Source organism: Microcaecilia unicolor, chromosome 11, assembly GCF_901765095.1.
Source record: "Microcaecilia unicolor chromosome 11, aMicUni1.1, whole genome shotgun sequence".
NCBI classification, from domain to species: Eukaryota; Metazoa; Chordata; class Amphibia; order Gymnophiona; family Siphonopidae; genus Microcaecilia; species Microcaecilia unicolor.
Window position 1 is genome coordinate 14,332,522 of NC_044041.1, and position 23,067 is coordinate 14,355,588.

Sequence of the window (23,067 nt, forward strand, 5' to 3'; positions counted from 1 at the left end):
ATGAAACAGTATATATAATGCTCCAGTTGTGCTATAGTTGTACAAGATAAGAGAATGACACGGGGAACCGCAGTAACCGCGGGGATGGGGACGGGGAACCGCAGTAACCACGGGGACAGGGGACAAACTTTGTCCCCATGTCATTTACTATGTTGAAGCCTGTTAATGAACTGGACTTTTATTTATGTTTAAGTGATGCCTAAAAAGATATTTTGATTTTTTTGGAAAAACAAGCCAACATACTGGCCACAACTAGCAAAATTTGCATGGGAGAACCTGTACTTCCTGCTACCAGCACATCATCTAAGAAGACAACTTCTGTTCCAGGAAGGACTGGGGAAGACAGGAGAGCTAGATTGAATCCTGAGATTGTTGATGATTTCTTATTTATCCACAGATTTATAACAGTGCTTTGTAGGGCATATGGAACGGGTTGTATTTTATACCCCTGCACGTTTTAACAGTGTGAATTAGGATTCCTTGGTGTAGTAGAAATCACCTATTGTTGGGGTTGGAAGGGTAGAGGGTGGTGGGAGGGTTATTATAGCTGCTCATTTGTTATTATTCTCCATTTGTAATTTATACACAACAGTTACACAGCATATTGTTCCTTTTTAATAAAAAGATTTAAATATAAAATCATAAGTGTTGAGGCTTCTGCAGATGAGGACAGAGCCCACGGGGCGGGGGCGGGGACAGAACCTGCGGGGATGGAGGCAGCGGCCTGCGGGAACGGGGCGGGGACGGAGACAGAACCCACGGGGACGGGGCGGGGACGGAGACAAACTTTGCCCCTGTGTCATTCTCTAGTACGAGACTGTTTTGGGGAGGTTACAGTAGATGTTTATTAAAATCATGAGTTACACAATGAATCACAGTGAAAGTTCTGAGAACTTTACATCTGCTGACTTGTTTTACTATCTGTTTTCTGTGTAGGCACCAGAGTAATGGGGCAGTGATTGCTCGTTGTGGGCAACCAGAGGTCAGCTGGTGGGGTTGGAGGAATGCAGATGATGAACATCTTGTTCAGTCTGTGGCCAAAGCCTGTGCCACTGACTCCAAGTCAAGCACCAGCAAGCTTTCCAATGGAAACTGCCCCAGGGATTTCTCAAATGGAGGGGACCTCTCTGATGTTGAATTTGGTAAGTCCAGCCCTTTATCTGTCTGTGTTTGTTTGTGTGTGTGATGAGACGGCATGTGCTGCTTACTATCCCTTTTGTTTCCTAAGCTGCTTATTGGTCGATCAGAAAGTGTTGGACAGTTTGGGGTTCTTATATGGGACAAAATTGGAGTGGATGAATCATCCTTATTTTATTGCACGATCAGTACTTGGACCCTGTTTAATTTCACCACTAGGAAAGGTTTGGTCAGACTGGAAAGGAGTCCTTACTAATAATGTAATATGTATAAAAGGTTAGAAGCTGCCTGCAATATCTTTTTCTAGGATTAACTTATTTTTCCGTTATGTTGCTTCCCACTAATCCAGAACCTGTGGGATAGTTGTGTCTATCAACTAGCAAGTTGAGAGAGAGAACTGTAAACTGAGCTGAGAGACATCTCTCATGGCATCCAGTCCAGCTGCTCTGGTTTTTTTTGTTTGTTTTTTAAATCTCCAGCAGGTAGATGGACACACTTTTCAGCCTCTAGTTCTGAGTGCTTTCCTCCTGGTCCATTTGGCCAACTGGTCCCCAGTTGAGATTCACAGGTTGCTTGAGTCTGCAGAGTCATATCTGGAGATCTTCAAATCCCTGTCTGTGGTGCCCCACGAATTTACTACTTCCCTCCCTTCACCTCTCTCCTGTGGAGCTTCTCCTTTTCCATCACAAAATATTAGAAAGGAAAAAAAATGGTCTGCTGGAGAGCCTGGGACAGCACATCGGTCCTGAACCTTTCTCATCTGTGGTAAGACTTGTGGAGACTGTGAACTTTGGGGGGGAGGGTGGTAGACTGCAGCGGTAAGTCCGACTAAAGTTTGATTCGGAGCTACTTGCAGGGCTGCAAGTTCTACTTTGTGTTGTGCTTGTGCCAGTTGGGTTGAATGGCAACTCCTGTGGAGGAGGTTAAGCGGTGTTCCTTCTGTGAGACCCACCGGCTGGCGACTGGGTGTTGCAATGCATACAAACCAGAAATCCCAAGGCAGTACATCTTTAGATTCGGCGCAGCATCCGAATATGTTGGGGTCTTTGGGCTGTCCTGCAGGTTCTATATGCAGTTTGATGCAGGAGAACGTGGGAATGAGCACCATTTTGTCAGGGTTGACAGTGAGGAGTAGCCTGTCTGATCACACATGGATCACAGCCACCATTGATCACACATGGATCACAGCCACCATTTTACATCCTAAGGGCCTGACAGAGCATTCAGCTGCATCTGGGATCTTTGTTTTCTTTGGAGTTCATTTTGTTCTTACATCAGGCCTATTTAATGAATCGGGAACAGTCAGGGTTGCTGCAAGTTGCTTCAGTTTCTTGCCCTGCTGCTCCTCCAGCTCCAAAGAGATCTCATTTAGACTTCTAAGAGTGGGTAGATAACGCTATCTCTGCTTCTTCCTTCTTATCTGATGTGGTCTCGGTCTATTTAGAGGAGCCATTGGTGAAGGAACCATTGGAGAATGGAGAGCTCCCTTCTGAGGGAGGGAATGATCGGAAAGTACTGAAGTTATTTCATAAAGAGGAGCTCAGTACTCATTTCTGAGGCACTGGTGGTGCTTTCCATTGAGGAGCATTACTGTTCAGTGTTGGGGGAGTTCCATCTTCGTCGATCATGAGGAGATTTGGAGGTCCTTCTAAGGTCTTCCCAATGCATCCAGATATTCAGGACCTGATTGCAGCAGAATGGGTCTCACTGGACATGAGACACAGTGGAAAGAGCCATGGCTCACCTTCTACCCATAAGTTCTGGAGAAGAAAAATAAATTGCAGGTTCCCAGGATGGACCTCCTGGTTACGGCAATGATTAAGACCACCTTTCCAGTGGAAGGGGGGCATTCTCCTAAAAAACCTACAGGATAGGAAGATAGAAGGCTTGTTGAAACAAGCCTTTGGAGTGTCGTCTTTGGGCCTTTAAGCGACAGTATGCAACTCATTCATGCCTGAAGTGGCATCAACTGTTGGCAATGCAAGGCAGGTGCCATAATGCCCAGTTAGAAGTGGGCTCTGACTACTTGACAGATGCTATTTATAACATGTTACGGATTACAGCCCACAGTATGTCTTTGGCTGTCATGGCACGTCAGTAACTGGTTGCTGCATTGGCATTGGGCAGCAGTTGCAGCATCATGTTTAGTTAAACTGTTCTTTCGGGGCAAGTGGCTATTTGTAGAAGAGCGCAGAAACTTTGTGGAGGAACAGGGGGGAAACTAAGCTACAGCAGTTGCCAGAGGATAAGCCGAAAGCCTCTAATCAGCTATCTTCAGGGGGCTCTCGATCTTGATTTTGAGACAGCAGATGGTACTGGCCTGGTTGTCGGCAATATGGTCAGAAGTCCTGCCTAGAAACGCCAGTTTTCCTTTCGTGTGGACAGAACACCCTCTTCTCAGTCAGCTAGAACACCCAGTGCCTTAGTAATGATGTGAGGCTGGTCCATTCTTCTCTTCCTCCAGTGGAAGGATGTCTTCAGGAATTTTGGGAGGACTGGGCCAAAATCACATCAGACCAATAGGTTCTGGATATAATTATTGAAGGTTACAAATTAGCCTGAACCTTGACTACCTTGGTTCCCTTTTGAGAAGGAGACAAGAAGAGGCCACCTCCACGGTACGACTAAAGGTCCCACCGGACAGGAGCACTCCATCTTAAATTTCTTGCTGGTGCTCCGGGCCATTGTTCCAGTTCCCCGGGCTGAACAGGGACAAAGCAGATACTGTCTACTTTGTTATCCTAAAGATGTCCAAAATCCGAATAGGAAAGGAGCTCATTTTTAAAAAAGAAAAATGTGTTGTTGTCCTCCCCCCCCCCAGAAAATTACTGTTTTGAACAAGGTTTTGTGCTTTGGACATTTTGGTTTTTGGTTCATTTTTGAAAAAAAAAAAAAAAAAAAAAAAGGATAAATGCAAAATGTATAGATTCATGCCATTCGGATGTAGGAGGAGCCAACATTTTTAGTAGACTGGTCTCCCAGACATTCCAGGAGAGCAATGGGGCACCCTAGAGGGCATTTCTGTGCATTTCATAAAAATGCGTCCGGGTGCACATTTCACCTTTTACTCCCTTATCTGTCCCTTGAGCCCTCCAAAACCCACTACCCCCCCACTGTACACCACTACAATAGCCCTTATGGGTGAAGGGGGCACCTAATGTGGATACAGTACAATCTTGGTGACTTTAGGAGGTGACAGAGGGAGATAGGGACCTGAGTCCCCCACTCCATAGTGCACTGTACTGACCACTATACTACTCCAGGGACCTTCATGCTTCTCTAATAGACCTGACTTTAACATCTGAGGCTGTCGTAGAGGCTGGTAAGTCATATTTTTATTCACATTTTTTGTGGGGGTGGGAGGGAGGTCAATGACCACTCGGGGGGGGAGGGTATTGGTGGGTCATTCCTTATTCCCTCCAGTGGTCATCTGATCATTTAGGGCACCTTTTTGTGCCGCCTTTGTTATAAAATCAGGTTTAGCTCGGTTTTAGTCCTGGACAGTTTTTTTGTTTTGTTCCATTAGGGCTAAAATACATTTGTCTTAGAAACACTCGCATCCCGCCCTTAATATGCCCCCTTGAGATTTGGACGCACTGCAGAAGGACAGCATAGAAAAAAATCTGAATAGGTTTTGGAAATATTGATTTGGATGTTTTGCTGAGAAAAACATCCAAATGTTGCTTCATGTCACTTTTTAGACGTTTTTCTCTTTCAAAAATGTGCTCATTGTACTTGTGGCAATGGAGGGTTAAGTGACTTGCTCAGTGTCACAAGGAGCTGCAGTGGGAATCAAACCTAATTCCCCAAGTTTTCAATCTGCACTAGCCATTAAGCCACACCTATTGTGAATTGGGAACTGGTTAAAAGATAGAAAACAGAGTAGGTTTAAATGAATAGTACTCTAAATGGAGAAAGGTCAATGGTAGAGTACCACAGGGATCTGTACTGGGACTTGTGCTTTTTGAAATATTTATAAACTAGTAAAACAGCCCCGTTTCTGATGCAAATGAAACGGGGGGCTAGCAATGTTTTCTTCTGTGTGCATGTGGGAGTGTGTGTGTCCCTGCCCTCTGGCCTCTCTCCCCTCCCCCCTCTGAGTCCTTCACTGTTACAGAGCCAGCGATTTGATTTCATGCTCTGCTGTTTTCCTTCACTGACTGTGTTACAGAGAGGGCGGGGCAGACACTCATAGGGAAACCGGATATCTCGCCCCCTTCACACTTCCGGCTGGAGGCTTCATAGAACGTTGGTGTTGCCTTTTATATAGAGAGATGTGTGCATGGGGGAGTGTGTGTGTCCCTGCCCTCTGCCCTCTCTCCCCTCCCCCCTCTGAGTCCTTCACTGTTACAGAGCCAGCGATTTGATTTCGTGCTCTGCTGTTTTCCTTCACTGACTGTTTGTTACAGAGGGCGGGGCAGACACTCATGGGGAAACCGGATATCTCTCCCCCTTCACACTTCCGTCTGGAGGCTTCATAGAACGTTGGTGTTGCCTTTTATATAAAGAGATGATATAGAAATGGATATGGTGAATGATATGATCAAATTTGCAGATGACACAAAATGTATTTGTTTAATTGCATACAGATTATGAACAATTGCAGGAGGACCTTGAGACACTGGGCAAATGGCAAGTGAAATTCAATGTGGAGAGTGCAAAGTGAGGCACATAGGGAAGAATAACAGTAGCTACACAATGCTAGTTTCAATTTTAGGGGTAATCACCCTGGAAAAATATCTTGGTCATGGGCAATATGTTGAAATCTGCTCAGTGTGCAGTGACCAAAACCACAATTTAACAATTCCTAACATTCTGCTTGTGGTTTTGGTCACTGCATTTTTCTGTATCACTCTATGGTGTGATTGCACTTGAATATTGTGTGCAGTTCTGGTCTCCGCATCACAAAAAAGATATAGCATATATTGTATTTTAAGAGGTATAGAGAAGGGCAACCAAAATGATTAAGGGAATGAAACAACTCTCATATGAACATAGTAACATAGTAGATGATGGCAGAAAAAGACCTGCACGGTCCATCCAGTCTGCCCAAGAAGATAAATTCATATGTGCTACTTTTATATTTGTACTGTCCTCTTCAGTGCACAGACCGTATAAGTCTGGCCAGCCCTATCCCCGCCTCCCAACCACCAGCTCTGGCACAGACCCTATAAGTCTGCCCAGCACTATCCCTGCCTCCCACCACCGGCTCTGGCACAGACCATATAAGTCTGCCCAGCACTAGTCCCGCCTCCCACCACCAGCTCTGGCACAGACCCTATAAGTCTGCCCAGCATTATCCCCGCCGCCCAACCACCAGCCCCGGCACAGACCGTATAAGTCTGCCCAGCACTAGTCCCGCCTCCCACCACAAGCTCTGGCACAGACCCTATATGTCTGCCCAGCACTATCCCCGCCTCCCAACCACCAACCCCGCCTCCCAACCACCAGCTCTGGCACAGACCCTATAAGTCAGCCCAGCACTATCCCTGTCTCCCACCACCGGCTCTAGCACAGACCGTATAAATCTGCCCAGCACTAACCCCGCCGCCCAAAGAGGTTTGGCTCAGCTCTTCAGCCTGGAGAAGAGACAGCTAAGGTGAGATAATCTTAGAGATCTATAGAATCCTAAGTGGAGTAGAATGGGTAAACATAAATCAAGTATTTACTAATTTAAAAATACAGGATGCCTGGGACGTGCCATGAAGTTACTAAGTCACACATTTAAAATCAGAGAATATTTTTTTTCACTCAGTGCATAGTTCTGGAGGATGTGCTGTAAGAGCAATTAGTGTAACTGGGTTAATAAAAAAAAACAACTTTTGGACAAATTCCTGTAAGAATAACCCTAAACTATTAAGTTAGACCTGGCAAAAGCCACTGCTTATCCCTGGGGGTAAGAAGAATGGAATCTTTCTCTTTTTTTTTATTTTTTTTTTTTTATATTTATAATTGCAAACACAATACAATAATTACAGACATTAACCAATCCACATCAAGAGGAGCAGATAGAAAAGTTTAAGAAAATAAGTCACAAAGAAATGAGGATGATAAATATCTATCCCAAAACAATGATCTGTTAATTATCAACCTTATTGTCCACCTATTCCTTTTCTCTTACTAAAAGAGAGGATTCTAACTGAGAAGGATCAAAATATGCATATCTCTGAATTTGAAAGGTAATTTAAATGTTGAGAAGTATAACAGAGAAGGAAAGATGTTCCCATGGCCAACACTCAACCCTTAAGAGCCAAAAATTGGTTCTTAAGTTGCTGAGTGGCCCTGGTCACATCGGGGAAAATTTGAATAGATTTGACAAAAAAAAAAAAATCTTTTTGTTAGAGAATTAGGTTCTATATTTTCACTTTATCTTGCTCTGTACTAAAAGTCACCAGCAGGGTTGCCCTAGTTTGAATAATTTCCTGAGAAGTTTCCTGAAATTCAGTTAAATTTAAGGGACTCTACCCCTGGTGAATCTTCCTGCCTTGGTTTAGGAATAAATATATAATAATTCAGAAAAACCATAGAATCAACCAAATAAAGAAGTAAAACTTGAGATATTTTTTCAGGAGTAGTTCTGGTGCTAACAAACGATGTATAGGAAAATTCAAAAACCTCGTTACCAATATATAAGCTGTCCAGATTGTAGCCGCACGTATTCTGAAGAGTTTTAATCCGGGAAAGGTTCTGAGACTGATTTTTAGCAATAGAGGCTATCTGGTCACATTTATGAGAGTTTAGTCACTGTTGAAGAAAAGTACATAACCTAGGAACAGTGAGTGCCTGCTGTCAAGTAGCATGGAATCTTGCTTCTTTTGGGATCCTGCCTGGTACATGTGACCTGGATTGGGCACTGTTGGAAACTGAATGCTGGACTACAGTAGATGGACCTTTGCTCTGACCCAGTATGTCAATTCTTACATTCTTATGACTTGTGTTTTCTTGCCTTTTGGGTTCTTTGCTCAACTTGCAGATTCTTCTATGTCCAATGCATCAGGAGCAGAGAGCCTGGCCATTCAACCACAGAAGCTCTTAATCTTGGATGCACGCTCCTATACAGCTGCTGTAGCCAATCGGGCAAAGGGTGGGGGCTGTGAATGCCCAGGTGAGTGGCTCTGATACAGGGTGGGGAGGGTATCTGTTATACACAGGGCAGCAGGTGGGGAGTATGAAAGCGCCTAGGTGAGTACTTTAATATATACAGTATGAAAAAGCGGTGCAGAGATGGCCTGTATTCATCTTCAGTCTTTTAAAGTGTTTGGTCTGGCCCAGTCTGTTCTTTTGCTGTTTGATTAGTGCTTTTTATTTCATTATAAGCTTCACAGCTAGAAACTTGGGACGTGACTGCTATGTTTTCTGATCTATTTGGGTGGGTTTATATAAGCTTAGAAACGAGAAATCGCTGGACAGAAAGCGTGAGCACTTTTCATTTATTCAACTCCTCAGTGTTCAAAAAATAAAACAGAAAAAGGGCTTTAATTCTAGAAACTAATGTCTTCGTGGCTCTTGATCTTTGCAGAGTATTATCCGAACTGTGAAGTAGTGTTTATGGGCATGGCCAACATCCATTCTATCCGCAAGAGTTTTCAGTCCTTGCGTTTGCTGTGCACACAGATGCCAGATCCTGCCAAGTGAGTGCATGCTTATTCTGATTTCTACTGTCCGCCTGTTTTTCTTGCTGATTTTGAAGAACTAGGATCTCTTGGCCAGCCATTGTCACAATATAATATTAAAATTATTTTAGATGCATTTTCACTTTTCATCTAAACGTCATCTGTGTATTCAATAACATACCTCAGAAACCTACACATAGGTCAGTTTGGTAAGTGGCTTGGCTGTTTACTGAGAATTTAGGATGCTTACATGAAATGTCCAGAAAGTCTCCCTTTATAAATGCACCAATCAAAAAGTAGCAGCAGAACCTCCCTCAAAAATACATAGTAAAGAATTATATGTATGTTAAATAAGAAAATCCATCCATCTAACACGCTGAACAAAATAATGAACAAGGAGATAAAAATTTCAGTGACTTCTACAGGCCAGAACTGTGCCGGGCAGTCTTACAGCAAGCATATAGCAAGTAAAAAAAAAAACTCCTCACTCACTTTTGTATAAACAGTCAATTTTTCAGTTCTTCAAATGTCCATACAACTGTAAATCCTCATTATATATCTTGCAAGTGCATATTATACAGAAGCTCAAAATCACTATTCTCACTAACCAGGCTCAATGCTGGTTGACTTCTGAGATCAGATGGTATCGGAAGCACTCACAGTGGTGCCCAGAGCAGAGATGGTGACTATTCTGGACTACAAGTCTCCTAAGGAAGGGCTCACTGTACCATTGCACCCTATCCTTAAGGATGCACTGATGAACTGGGAGTCTCCACTCTCAGTGCAGGTTGCATCTAGGAAGATATGTAGAACCATGTCCAAAAGGCTCTCGGATTTGAGAGGGCTCAATTGCCACACCATTTTCTGGCAGTTGAATCCACTCTCAAATAAGCTAGGAGTTCCAGGACTTGTGCCTTGGTGCCCCCAGGTAGAGAGGCCAGAACACTGGACTCATTTGGGAGAAATCATTTCAGGCCTTGATGCTTGTTACCCACATCCATTCCTACCAGCTCTATACGAGCCTTTAGTTTGCAGTCATTTGGTTCACAGTACATTGTCTTGCGGATACCTTCCCAGTGGAGCAGGCTGTAGAGCTTCGTCAGTTGACCTGCAGGCAGCTGGAGTGTCAAATATCTGGCCAGGGATGCATATGATTCTCTCTTGATATAGTGTCCAGACTCTGGGATGCGCAGACTCTCATAGCTGCATATCTGTGACCTAGAACCGGCAGTTCAGGAGAGGTTGGCAGATGTTTTTACCAGAGTGACAGCTTGTTTGGAGATAAGGTGGAGGAGGTTGTCAACCTCATAAAGAAACATAAGGACACCATCCAAACTCTGTCTTGGCACCCTCCAGCTGCATCCTCTTCCTCATGGAGGTTTTTAAGTGGGCCTAGATGACAAACCTACTGCTCTCAAAGGCTTAGGTTCCCGCTCTGCCCAGCATTCTCTGCCTCGTCTACCTCGTCATCAGAAACCCCAGCCGGCACCCCAAGGGCGAAACAAGGGACAAGCTTTTGATTGGTGCCAAGAGAACATAGCCATATTCAAAGTAACCATCCTGGACAACCTACCTGTAAAGGGAGGTGGCTGAATTTTTCCATCACAGGTGGCCCCTTGTAACCTCCAACAGGTGGGTTCTTCAGATAGTCTGCCCTGCATTGGTATCAAAGACCACCAAATTGCTCACTGTCATGTAATGACTAGAGCCCACCTGGAGAGTTAACCCTACAGCCACTGCTCAGGTCTGCTACCACCTGCACACATGCTGTACACTGGCATACCCTTCCACCCGCCTGCTGGGTCCTACTTGTCTCTGGGTGAGTCTCCCACCAGCAAGTTATTTCCCCAGTGGTTTCTAAGGACACTGGGACCACAGTTCCAGGGGTCCCACAGTTCCCAGAAAGCATCCACAGACCAAAACACAAACCATCAGGAATCATCGTCAGTCCAGGACAGTAGTCAATAAACTAATAAGGTTTATTGTCAGGAAATTGAACATTGAACGGTAAGAGGAAAAAAATGGTGAACATATAGCAACAATAACAGGTAAATCAAATAGGTATCAATATTAAAACTAACTAAATATTTGTTTACTATCTTAGTACCTTGGGCGTTCAGGAAATATAGCTGCTCACAGGGCCTCAGTAAAGAGATCTTTCTCTTTCCCCTCCCTATCTGTGACTAAAAACTACCTCGCAGCTTAGGCAGGAAAAAAACCTATCATTTCTGAAACAGTTTTACAAAAAAAGACAGTCACCGTTTGCTGGCCAAACAAGGGAAATGCACTAGGGACCAAATATGTCATACATTTCACATAAGAAGTTAGACATAAGTCCCCTTTTTCGTCACACCCACTGAGTGTCGTCACTCAGCCTGTCACTCAGCCCTCAGTACAAGCAGGAACATGTAGAGGAAATCTCCGCCCTTCTGCAGGCCAATGTGGTTGAACCCGTGCCACCAGGGAAAGAATGGAAGGGATTCTATTCCAGGTACGTTCCTATTCCCCAAGAAAATGGGAGGATTTTGTCCCATCCTACATCTAAGGGCCCTGAACAAATTCTTGGTTAAAGAAAAGTTCAGGATGATTTCCCGGGGCTCTCTTCTCATGATTCAGAAAAATGATTGCCTATGCTCTCTGGACTTAAAGAATGCCTATATCCACATTTCGATACATTCTAGTAACAGGAAGTATCTCAGATTTTCGAATGGGGAAATACCAATATTGTATACTCCCATTTAGCCTCACGTCGGCTCCCAGTGTCTAGCAGTAATAGCAATGTATCTATGCATGCTGGGAGTGTATGTGTTTCTCAGTCTGGACGATTGGCTGGTCAAGAGCACACCACAGGAGAGGGTGTCAGACTCAATGCACCTAACTATTCCTGTGTTGGAGTTACTAGGGTTCGTCATAAAGTACCCCAAGTCCCACCTTCGAAGTACAGTGATTGGAATACATAGGAGCTCTGCTAGATACGTTGCAGGCTTGGGCTTTTCTTTCACAAGTAAGAACAGAGACTTTTATCGGTGCTTACCTTGCAAATCCAAAGCAGCAAACAGGTCACATCTCAGCCAATGTTGAGATTAATGGCATGTCTCCACTTGAGAGAAGCCCAGTGAACCCTAGCTTCCCAGTGGTCTCAGGCGGCTAAGAACCTAACGGATGGCATCCATATTTCTCCAGAGTTGACTCATGCCCTTCTCTGGTGGACAATTTGGAGAAATCTTGACTGCGGGACTACCATTCCAAATTCCACCTTTTCAGCTCTCCAGAACGTGCTAACAATGGATGCATCCAACCTAGGATGGTGAGCTCATGTAGATGGGCTTCCCACCCAGGGGACTTGGGCTGCTCAGGAAACAGATATCAATTTTCTTGAGCTCAGGGCCATTTGGAATGCTCTAGGGGCTTTCAGAGATCGTCTGCAAAAACAAATTATTCTTATTCAAACAGACAACCAGGTTGCAATGTTTGCTGTAAAAAAAAAAAAAAGCAGCTTGGGGGGAGGGGGAGTACGGGATCCTACACCTTGTGTCCAGAAGCAGTGGGGATGTGGAAGTGAGCCCTACTTCATGGGATGGACCTCCGAAAGACATACCTCCCAGGAAAGGACAACAGCCTGGTTGACAACTGCACAAGTGTACTCTCAATATAGGTATAGCCTGCATGATCTTCTGAGAGTGGGACACTCCCTTGGTGGATCTCTTTTGCCACTCAACTCATAACAAGGTCCCCCAGTTCTGCTCCACGCTCAGATCGCATGGCAGACTAGCGTCAGATGCCTTTTTTTCTTTATTAGGGGGGGGGGGAGGGTTTTCTGCTATGCATATTCTCCAATACCTCTCATAGAAAATACTTTGCTGAAACTCAAGCAAGACCAGGGAACTATGATCTTAATCACACCTTACCGGCTGAGGCAGACCATGTATCCAAAAGATCCGTGGAGATTGGACTGTTTCCGACTCTCATCACGCAGAACGAGAGATCTCTTATACATCCCAACCGCCGATTCCTGGTCCTCACGGCTTGGATGTTGCGAGCACAGAATTTGAAACCTTGGATTTTGCCAGAGGGTGTCTCCTGCATCTTGCTGGCTTCCAGAAAAGACTTCACTCAGAGTTGTTACTCATTTAATTGGAGGCGGTTTGCTGTCTGGTGTGAGAGCAAGGTTTTAGTTCCCCTCGCTTGTCCTACACAAAAACTGCTTGAATATTTCCTGAACCTCTCCAAGTCTGGCTTGAAAATCATCTCCGTAAGGGTTCATCTCAGTGCAATTAGTGCTTATTATCGTGTGGGAGATAAGCCCACCTCTGTACATCCTCTACTTGTTCATTTCATGCAAGGTTTGTTATTGACAAAACCACCTATCAAACTTCCAACTGTGTCATGGGATCTCAAAGTTGTCCTAACCCAGCTGATGGCTCCTTTTGAGCCTCCTGATTCCTGTTATCTGAAATATTTGACCTGGAAAGTTGTGTTTCTGGTGGTGGTTACTTCAGTTTGCAGTATCAGTGAGCTTTAGACCCCATCTTACACTTTTCACCACAATATTCTCTGCACACACCCTAAATTCCTTCCTAAGGTAGTGTCTGAGTTCCATCTTAATCAGTCAATCATTCTACCAATATTTTCCCCAAAACTACATGCCCATCCTGGTGAAAGTGTACTGCATACCTTGGATTTCAAGTGAGTCTGTCTTCTATCTGGATTGGACTAAAGCCCATAAACAGTCTACCCAGCTTTTTGTTTCTTTTGACCCAAACAGGATTGGGATAGCCATCTGCAAAGGCACAATTTCCAACTGGCTAGCTGATTGCATCTCCTTTTACTTTTGCCCAGGTTGGGACATGTCAAGGCTCATAATGTCAGAGCCATAGCCCACTTGAAGTCGGCCTCCGTAGAGGAGATTTGCAAAGCTGCAACATGGTCATCTATCCACACATTCACTTCTCATTATTGCCTTGAGTAGGATACCCAAAGAGACATCTGGTTTGGGCAAGCAATCCTGCAGAATTTGTTTAGTTTCTAGAATCCAACTGTACCCCCCCCCCCCCCCCCCCCCCGGGCCCAGTTTTCTACTGTTCCAGGCTGCACCTCCAGAACCAGTAAACAAATAGTTTTAGGTTGGTTTAATAATGAGCTTCGACATTTCAAGTCCTTATTGTCCTAGCATTGTTTTTTGGTGAGCCTGGTAGCTAGGGACTCCCAGCTGTGAGAATACGATGGCCTGCTTATTTTTGGAGAAAGCAAAGTTATTCACCTATAGCAGATGTTCTCTGAAGATAGTAGACCAAGTATTCTCGCATACCCTCCTACCTCCCCCCCCACCCCCCCCGAGTTGAATTCTGTTACTTTTTACAATGACTGAGGGTGACGTTGGATGGGAAGATACCAGCGCGTGCATAGTGGGACACTATTAGAAAGTTCCTCTCACTAGTCAGCATCACCTGATGACTTTCCCCAGCTGTGAGAATACTTGTCCTGCTGTCCTCGGAGAACACTTGGTACAGGTGAATAACTGGCTGCCCAATTTTATGAGCTGCTTTCCACATTTAAAATATTTTGTGTGAAAAGTGCTGTATAAAATTACTTATCGCGGAAATAGGATAGAGCAGTCCTAGTCTTCTGCAGTTTTTGATCCTGCTAAAGGTAGCATCTCCCAAGACTGAGGAAGCTTTTGATTTTGGAAAGAAAGTTGAAAAATGCTGTGGGACTTTAGCCTGTCAATTAACATAACATAGCCATTTTTAGAAAATAAGGGCTTTTTAACATACTTGGCTAACTCCCCTTACAATATCTCCGCAACTGAAGCAAGCTTCCTTTTAACCTTGCCTCGGCCCTTCATAACGCTCACAAGCATACCTAAATTCTCTAATTCTTTTGATTGCGCTCTCTCTTAGTAGACTGTTTCTGGTATCCACCATTCTCTCAGTAAAATGGTAGTGCCTGACATTTCCTCTGAGATTCCTCTCTTCCAGCTTCATACTATAATGCTGTTTGTGAAATTTTTTACTTCATGTGCTTTGCAGATGCTGTTTGCTAATAACTTCTCTCTTCTGTTGCAGTTGGCTGTCTGCACTAGAAAGCACCAAGTGGTTGCAGCATCTGTCTGTGCTCCTGAAATCAGCCCTTTTGGTTGTTCATGCACTGGACAGAGACCAGCGACCTGTTCTTGTGCATTGCTCTGATGGCTGGGACCGCACTCCACAGATAGTAGCTCTGGCTAAATTATTATTGGATCCATATTACAGGACCATAGAGGTATGCAAACTCTGAATCATTGCACTGTTTGTCTTTAGTTCCCTTCTACCTCTTTAGTCTGTCTCAGCTAGTTCTTTGCTAGCATTTCAAGGTTTCTTGATATGAATTGGAACCACTGTACATTTGGTGATATGAAGCAATCTTGCTTAGCATTCTGGTGGCTCCTGTTCAAATTTTACTGATTTTAGAGGGCAATTGCTCACTTTTATGATTTCTTTTTGAATGGGTTTGCAATTAACCAATAGAAGAAAATACCATCAAGAATGTCAGGGAATGAGCACAGTGAGCATCTTCGTTAGAGACTGTATAGGTTCTCTGGTCTCCCCTCCCTAGTGTATTTCCCTGACCAGGTGTTGTCCTTGCTCCCTGTTTTCTTGAAGGGTTTCCAGGTACTGGTCGAAATGGAGTGGCTGGATTTTGGTCACAAGTTTGCAGATCGTTGTGGTCATGGTGAGAATTCCGATGACTTGAATGAACGCTGCCCAGTGTTTCTGCAGTGGCTGGACTGTGTCCATCAACTCCAACGGCAGTTCCCTTGCTCCTTTGAGTTCAATGAAGCATTCCTTGTGAGTAGCGACTTAAAACCTGGAATTATCCATTAAAACATGTATACTGTTTAAAATGCATTGAGAGCCGAACCCAAACAGATGAAGTCTGATCTATTTTTATAATTTTAAAATAGATCTAGATAGGTCAGACAGCGTAATGGTGGTTGCCTTCTTTTTTTTTTTTTTTTTTTTGTAATGCAGTTTCTGAAGAGGGAGGAAAATAAAAACCGAGCACAGTGGGAGGAGAAAAGCTTTGGTCGGTCACCGTGGTGCAGGAACAGGGTGCAAGGAGTAGTAGCATTTCTCTGGCATACATTTCCTGATCCCTTCTGCTGCAGGTTTGAGAATGAACACAATGTTTAGGCCTGATCGAGTGGCTGGCAGGTAGGAACTAGAAGATTGTTGTACTGTGAGAGCCATGCTCATGGGCCAAAAAGATGAACCTTCGTTCTCCAGGAAGTTGAAGGGACCCAGGCAGGTTTGTTTCTCATCAGTGTTTGTTTTAGCAATACACAAGGCCTTTGCTGGCTGTGGAAAATCCCAGGTCTTGATTCTGGAGCAGAGGCATGAAATGCTGAAGTCAATAGTGCTATGCTTCACGGGGCCTGACAAGCAAGTAGATCGCTTCCTGTACATCATTACAGAGAGGCCATGAGGAAGACTCTGCTACTTCAACTCCTAATATACCTAAACTCTGAAGAGAGAGAACCGAAAGAAGCTTATCCACAGGCTGTGACTTTCAAGTATCTGCATACGGCCCAATTAAAATTATTTAGCTGAGCTGCTAAAATCTTGTGAGCCTGAGTGATGGTCCTTACAGCAGCATGTACTATCTTTTTCATATTATAGAAGCATGACTGTAGATAAAGGCCAAATAGCTGATCCACACCATCCATTATCTCCTCTCCCTACGAGATCCCACATGCTTGTCCCATGCTTTCTTTCTTGAATTCAGATTGAAACAGAGAAAAGTATAGGCAGATAGACCTTATGGCCTATCCAGTCTGCCCATCCATGCCATCTACTCTCCATGTCACTCCCTTGGAGATCCTATGAACTTGTCCCAAGCTGTCTTGAATTCAGATACTGTTTTCGTCTTCACTATTTCCACTGGAAGGCCATCCATGAATATTTTCTATGAAGTATTTCCTCAGGTTACTTCTAAGTCTGTCTCCTTTCACCTTCATCCTAGACCCCCTCGTTCCAGAGCTTCCTTTCAGTTGAAAGATGCTGCATAGGTATTTAAATGTCTCTATCATATCTCCCCTCTCCCACCTTTCTTCCAGAGTATAGATACTGAGATCTTAAATCTGAGCTCATATGCTTTGACAAAAACTACTGACCATTTTAGCAGCCATCCTCTGGACCGACTCTGTCCTATTTATTTATTTATCCTGTTTATATCTTTTTGAAGATGCGGTCTTCAGAATTGTACACAATATTGTAAATGAGATCTCACCAGAGTCTAATACAGGGGCATCGTCACCTCTATTTTGTTTTCCCCCTATTGGCTATTCATCTCCCATTGCGCTCAACATCCTTCTAGCTTTCACCATTGACTTTTCTACCTGTTTGGCCACCTTAAGATCATCACATATGATCACACCCAAGTCCTGCTTCTCTTTCATGCACAAAAGTTCTTTGTCTCCATCAGCTCCACTGAGAGCTGATTATGACTTATTCCTCTGCATTCCCTCGCTTGGCCTTGGTACCATGGAAGTCTGCTGCTTGAGCTGCATTTGGAAGCGAGTTACACAATTTTTTTTTTTTAATTGTCTAAAGCATGGTGGTTTGGTCAAGCCTTTTCTGAGGTAATGTCCATAAAGATGGAGTAGCTTCAGGGTACCTAGGGGACAGTTTTTGGATCATCCCTATCCTTTGATTAAATTTTTTATTTATATTGTGCTTTGATATTCTTCTATGGAAAGGAAAGCAAACTACCAAATTCTAATTGATTCCATTAAATAAAGAGGTCCCACACAGCTCAGAATGCTAGAAATCAGGTTCCAATTTGTTAAAAAATAGGGGAATGCCTTTGAGGTCACTGTCAGGATTGTAAGATTTTTTTTATTTGTTTTGATTTAGCTTATGCCTTTTCATTAATAGCTCAAAGAGAGTTGCTTCCGGGCACAGTAATACAACATTGGGGTCAACTGAAAGGAGCCATTGTGAGGGCAACAGATAGTTCTCTTGAAAGTAAATAATAAAGTGCAGAGAAAAATTAGTGTGGTTTTCAGAAGGAGTGGACAAATATTGAGAGCTAAAACAGTACCATTCAAAAGGTACAAGATACCTCGGAAAGAGGACAAGAAAGAATTAATCCAGTGAAACAAAGTGCTAACTCTTGACCAGATACGTCAACGAAATGAGGAAGTATGGAGATGGGATTATAAAATTGTGGGATTCAGGCATGCTTGGAAGAAGTGACAAAAAATGGTTCAGTATTTACTAACAAAGGACCACTGATTGTGGTGGGTATACAGGCGATTGAGAGTAGACATATGTTCCATTTACAGCAGAGAGGGTTAACAAGAAAGCGGCAAAACTGAATGCAGGCAATGCAGTGGGGCAGGTGGCATATATCTCAGCATATTAAAGGAGCTGGAAAGTTCTACCATCTCTGTTGACGGTTGTGATCAAACATCTTTGGAGAAAGGAGTGGTTCCAGAAGATCGGAGGAGGCCTCATGTTATGAAAGTGTAAATTAAAGGAGTCTCTCCCTACTAAAGGAAAGGATGATAATGAGTATTAATTACGTGGTTACAGTTTTCAAGGCGTGTAGTTTTGAGCAGCTTTGTTACAATGATCTACTTGTGATGTGACTCTGTGATCAATGAACTAGATCAGGATGGTCAATGGGCCTACAAACACATTTTCAAAGAAAAACTCTGTAGCGTTTTCCATTGATAATTTTGGGTGATATATTAATAGCTGCAAACTTTGCAGTTGCTTTCCTGCAGATCCCAAGTCTACACAATGATGCACAAGAATTTCAAAATGAAATCTCTGGATGTTTTAAGCTAGTTATGTGCCTTTGTAGATGAAGTGTATTCCAAAGAGTGGAAGAACCATGTTTCTGAAAATTTTATGTAAATAGCTATACTATCTGGGTAAATCAAGGACTAAAAATTGGCTGCCTATAAGAAGAGTGAGGGGGGGGGGGGGGGGGGAAGATGAGATGATGAAGGCCTAGAGGAAGAGTTATGCCGCCAAAAATAAGTTTCAGTAGTAGTGATCAGTATGTCACATCCTGGTCTGAGCTGTCCACATGTTTGCTAAATGGCTTCAGGTACTAGTGTGCATATACATTAGTGTAATACCATGTATGTTTGTTGCCAGGTGAAATTGGTACAACACACTTACTCCTGCCTCTTTGGAACATTCCTGTGTAACAACGCAAAGGAGCGAGGCGAAAAGCACACTCAAGAACGCACTTGCTCTGTCTGGTCCCTTTTGCGAGCAGCAAACAAAGCCTTCAAAAATCTGCTGTATTCGTCCCAGTCTGAAACTGTATGTACTGTTCCACTTCTTCCTAGTAAAGCTGTGCCTTGTTCTGCTTCTTGACCAAGGCTTAGCCCTAGATGAAATTGCTTTTCGTTGCCTTTTCCTCTGTAGGTGCTGTATCCAGTGTGTCATGTGCGGAACCTGATGCTTTGGAGTGCCGTCTACCTACCTAGCTCATCTCCTTCTACACCTGCTGATGAGTCCGCTGCACCTTACCCAGTCCCAGGCTCCAGCCCTGAAGAGCAGTCCCTGGGCAGGTGAGCCTCAAGCCTCGAAATCCAATCCTGTGAAGTAAGACCAATGCAGAGTACATTGATGTGAAGGGGAGGGAGCTGAACTGCTTACACTTGGAGTGGGATTATTACAGCTTCAGAAATAATCACAGGAATGCTGGGAGTCTAGCATTGCAAATGTTTATGTATGTATCAGTTCTGTTTTAGCATGGCGAAGCATTGCATGTTCTGGAATTAGCCGTGCTAATGCTATTCTCTTGTTAGCGCCTGTTCTGCAGTCTGCCTTCTACTCCTTTAAATCCAAGAGAAAAATGGTAGTACAGGGGACTTAATGATTGTTTTGTAAGTTTTTAATCTGACTTGGTTTTGGAATATTCAGTACCAGTATGAAGCTCATTGATCTTTTGACGTATTGAGACAGGATTGTCCATTTTGATATTTCCTTAACATAGTAGAGAATCCAGAAGTAGATCTTGGCAAGCTGTGTTCTTTGAGCAATCAAATTGGGGTTCATAGCACAACCCTCTGAGCAAGAATACAGTGTAATTGGTAATACCTTTCCGTTATTGATAGTGTTGTAGTTCCCAGGCCTCGGTGATGCAGGAGGGTAGTAACGGGCTTGAACTGCTGTAGTTTCTGCACATCCTGGGTTGAGATCCCATAGCTTGGGGTAACACATGCGGGAAAAAAAACCCAAAATACACTGTGCCTCCCAGATTATGAGTACAAGACAGACAGTGAGGGGTTTTGGACTTGGCTCAGATCTTTTCAGTTGTAGCTCAAGGTGCGTTATATTCAGGTAGAGTAGGTATTGATTTGTCCCCTGTAAGTTTTTTTTACCTGAGGTAATTGGAAGATTAAGTGATCTCCAAGAACATCAGTGGGATTTGAATCCTGGCCTCTTCGTTCTTAGCCCATTGCTATACTTCTGTGAACCCTTTGGAAATAATGGTACTTGCTCCAGATTTTTGCAATTAATTTTTTTTAGAAAATAATAAAGAAATGATTGGCAACAATCAAATAGCAGGTTTATAAATACTAAAAGCAAAACAGTAAAATAAAGGTTTTTTTTTGTACTGAGTTTTTTTTTTTTACCACCTTTACAGGTTACCAAAAACCAGATCGTTTGACAATCTAACAGCCTGCGACAGTGGCTTGCCAAATGCCAACCGGCGTAGCAGTGATCCCAGTCTGAATGAGAAATGGCAGGAGCACCGCAGGTCCCTCGAACTGAGCAGTCTGGGAAATCCAGAGGAAGGCCAATTCGATGGGGATAGCTTGGAGCTGGGAAAACTAAATAGAGCTCCCTTGGGAGCAGAGCTGTCGGTAGCTGCTGGTGTGGCAGAGGGTCAGATGGAGAATATCTTACAGGAAGCTACCAAGGAGGACAGCAATCTTGAGGAACTGCTGAGGGTCTCTGCAACTGAGACTCTGTTGGGAAAGGATGTAGAGGAAGGAGATGACGAGGATATTTTAGATAAGGAAAGCAGGAGTATAATACCTAATCTAGATGATGACGGTGTCTGTTTGGAGGCAATTGGAGATGGTTTAATGGCGAAACCTGTTTCTACCCCCCCTGTGATTCCGCAGGGTATTGCTGGCCAAAGATTGAAAGGGCAGGAGTTGGAGGAGGAGCAGCAAGTCAGTAAAGCGCCTCAAGAGTTCCTCGAAGACAAAGGAATAGTTGCACTCTCTTTGGAGACACCTTTACAGATTGACACTGTATTGACTGCTATGGGAAGTTGCTATAGCACCCCACAACCCAGTCCTCCTCCTGCTCTGCCCACTGCCTTTAAACAGGAAACAAGAACATCCAACCTGGAAAGTTCAACGGAAACTTTGACGGAGGATGGCGTGAAGCAGGAATTGTTTGCAAAGGGTCCGTGTTTCAGTTCTGGTAGGACGGACAGTAATACTGCTGCTGAATTTTCTCAAATGCTTGAGTCTAGACCAAACACGGGGGAGAGCATGGTGGATGTACTCAGATTAGGAACAGACATTAATAGGACTTCACAAAGCAATAGCAACATTAACGTGCCCAGCCATTTACCCTCTCTCTGTGCCTTGCCTATAGCTAAATGTAAAGAAGAAACTGCATGTAATGGTGAATTGGAGACTGAGAAGTCTACAGAGCAACTTGGTCCTCAAAGATCACCTACATCCAGTGGACATTATGTGAATGGAGAGGACAGCAGGAGCAAGGTCTCTCTCACGAGACAGCTTTCTGCAGCTAGTTGTGGTTCTTCCCAATTTCACTTGAAGAACTTGAAGCACAAGTGGATGCAGCAAGGCCATCCTGCAAGACAACAGGTAGGCACTAGCCCAGATCAGTCCACCAGAAGTCACCTGGATGATGATGGCATGCCAGTCTACATTGATGTTATCCAGCAACGCTTACGCCAGATTGAAACAGGGCACCAGCAGGAAGTAGAGACCCTAAAGAAGCAGGTACAGGAGCTCAAGAGTCGTTTAGAGAGCCAGAATGTCAACAGCTCCCTACGTTTCAATGGGGATTTTGCTGATGAAGTGGTGAGTAGACACTGTATACTGTTAACCAGTTTGTGACTGTTGTACATGTGGTCGCATTCCTGGGAAGATTGGTGGGGGCATGCATGGGGGTTGAGTATCGAGGGCATACTGTTGATATGTATTGAGCTGTGTAAGCTTGCACAGGGGCATGTGAATTTTGGGAGGTTAGTGGAACGTGGAACTACTTGCCTTTGGGAGAGGTCGTCGGGCTGTGTAGGGACTTATATTTTTCAAGCTTCAGGGAAAATTCATGAGGTATAGGTGGATCTGTTCAAGGTGAGAATTAATGACTACTAATTATATTATACTATCAAGAGATGTGTAAATCTAACTATGCAAAACTGTCAGCAGTCTACAGTATCTACAGTTTTCCGTAGCTTGTCATGCATCATAAAGGACTGGTAGTCTTGGTAGTCTTAGTGTCCTGTAGATCATAAATATGTAGGTGAAAGTTTATACATGCTGCTCTTTAGATAAGTTTCTGTCTTTAACTGCTTGTTCAATGAATTCTAGAGACTTTGCAGCATTTATCTTGAGACTCAAATTTTTCAAATTGTATCACTGAGGATTCTCAGAAGTGAAGATTTCTCTCTCTTACTTCTCAACTGGTTTTGAAAAATCTCCCTTTAGCGCAGGAAGGAGACAACATGCTGAAAAGGGAAGGTGTGCAAATCTTAAGTACACATTAGTGATTAGCTGAAACCTGGGGATCATATGGGCTCTGTCTGCTGCAGTTTTTTTGCTGGCAATTGAACATTTCCTGCTCTGCTTTTACTAGATAAGGAACACTGTATCTGTAGTAAATCATATTCGAAGGTAAGTGAACTTTTCTAACATTCCTTTGCCAACCAGACGCTATATATTGTTTCCAAAGTTGCTTTATGGTTTGTTTGGGGTTTGGTTTTGTTTTTTGGGTGGGGGGTGCTTTGTTTCCAAAGGTGTTTTGTTTTTTTGTTTTTTTTAATAAAATAAACACGTCAAGTTGGTGAATGAATGTTCATACAAGTTCACTTTTCTTCAAATATTATTAACTGCAGATAGTGTTCTTGCTTAGCAAGGTGGTCTAGGTCTGGGTCCCCTATAATTAGCGCTTTGTCCTCATCTGTTTTCCGCTTCATCCTTCTGGGAGAGTGTGGAAGAGAAGACAAACCGATTATTCCTCTGCAGTTTTATGTTACAGCAGAGGAACCAACTAAATGTTTGAAAATCTCAACATGAATAGTTCTTGGTACTCGTCAGTCC

The 23,067-nt window shown here is 43.6% G+C and overlaps 1 protein-coding gene across 10 annotated transcripts in view; it reads left to right on the top strand.

The window, feature by feature from the left end:
• The window catches only part of MTMR3 (myotubularin related protein 3), a 163,704-nt gene that overhangs the window by 125,587 nt on the left and 15,050 nt on the right, over positions 1–23,067 (top strand). For all 10 annotated transcript variants that reach the window (XM_030217549.1, XM_030217553.1, XM_030217557.1 and 7 more), the window contains 8 exons: positions 937–1,142; positions 8,111–8,242; positions 8,657–8,768; positions 14,816–15,011; positions 15,392–15,577; positions 18,899–19,069; positions 19,175–19,320; positions 20,403–21,825. In XM_030217549.1, coding sequence (XP_030073409.1) covers positions 937–1,142; positions 8,111–8,242; positions 8,657–8,768; positions 14,816–15,011; positions 15,392–15,577; positions 18,899–19,069; positions 19,175–19,320; positions 20,403–21,825 — 2,572 coding nt within the window. The remainder of the gene's footprint in view (positions 1–936; positions 1,143–8,110; positions 8,243–8,656; positions 8,769–14,815; positions 15,012–15,391; positions 15,578–18,898; positions 19,070–19,174; positions 19,321–20,402; positions 21,826–23,067) is intronic.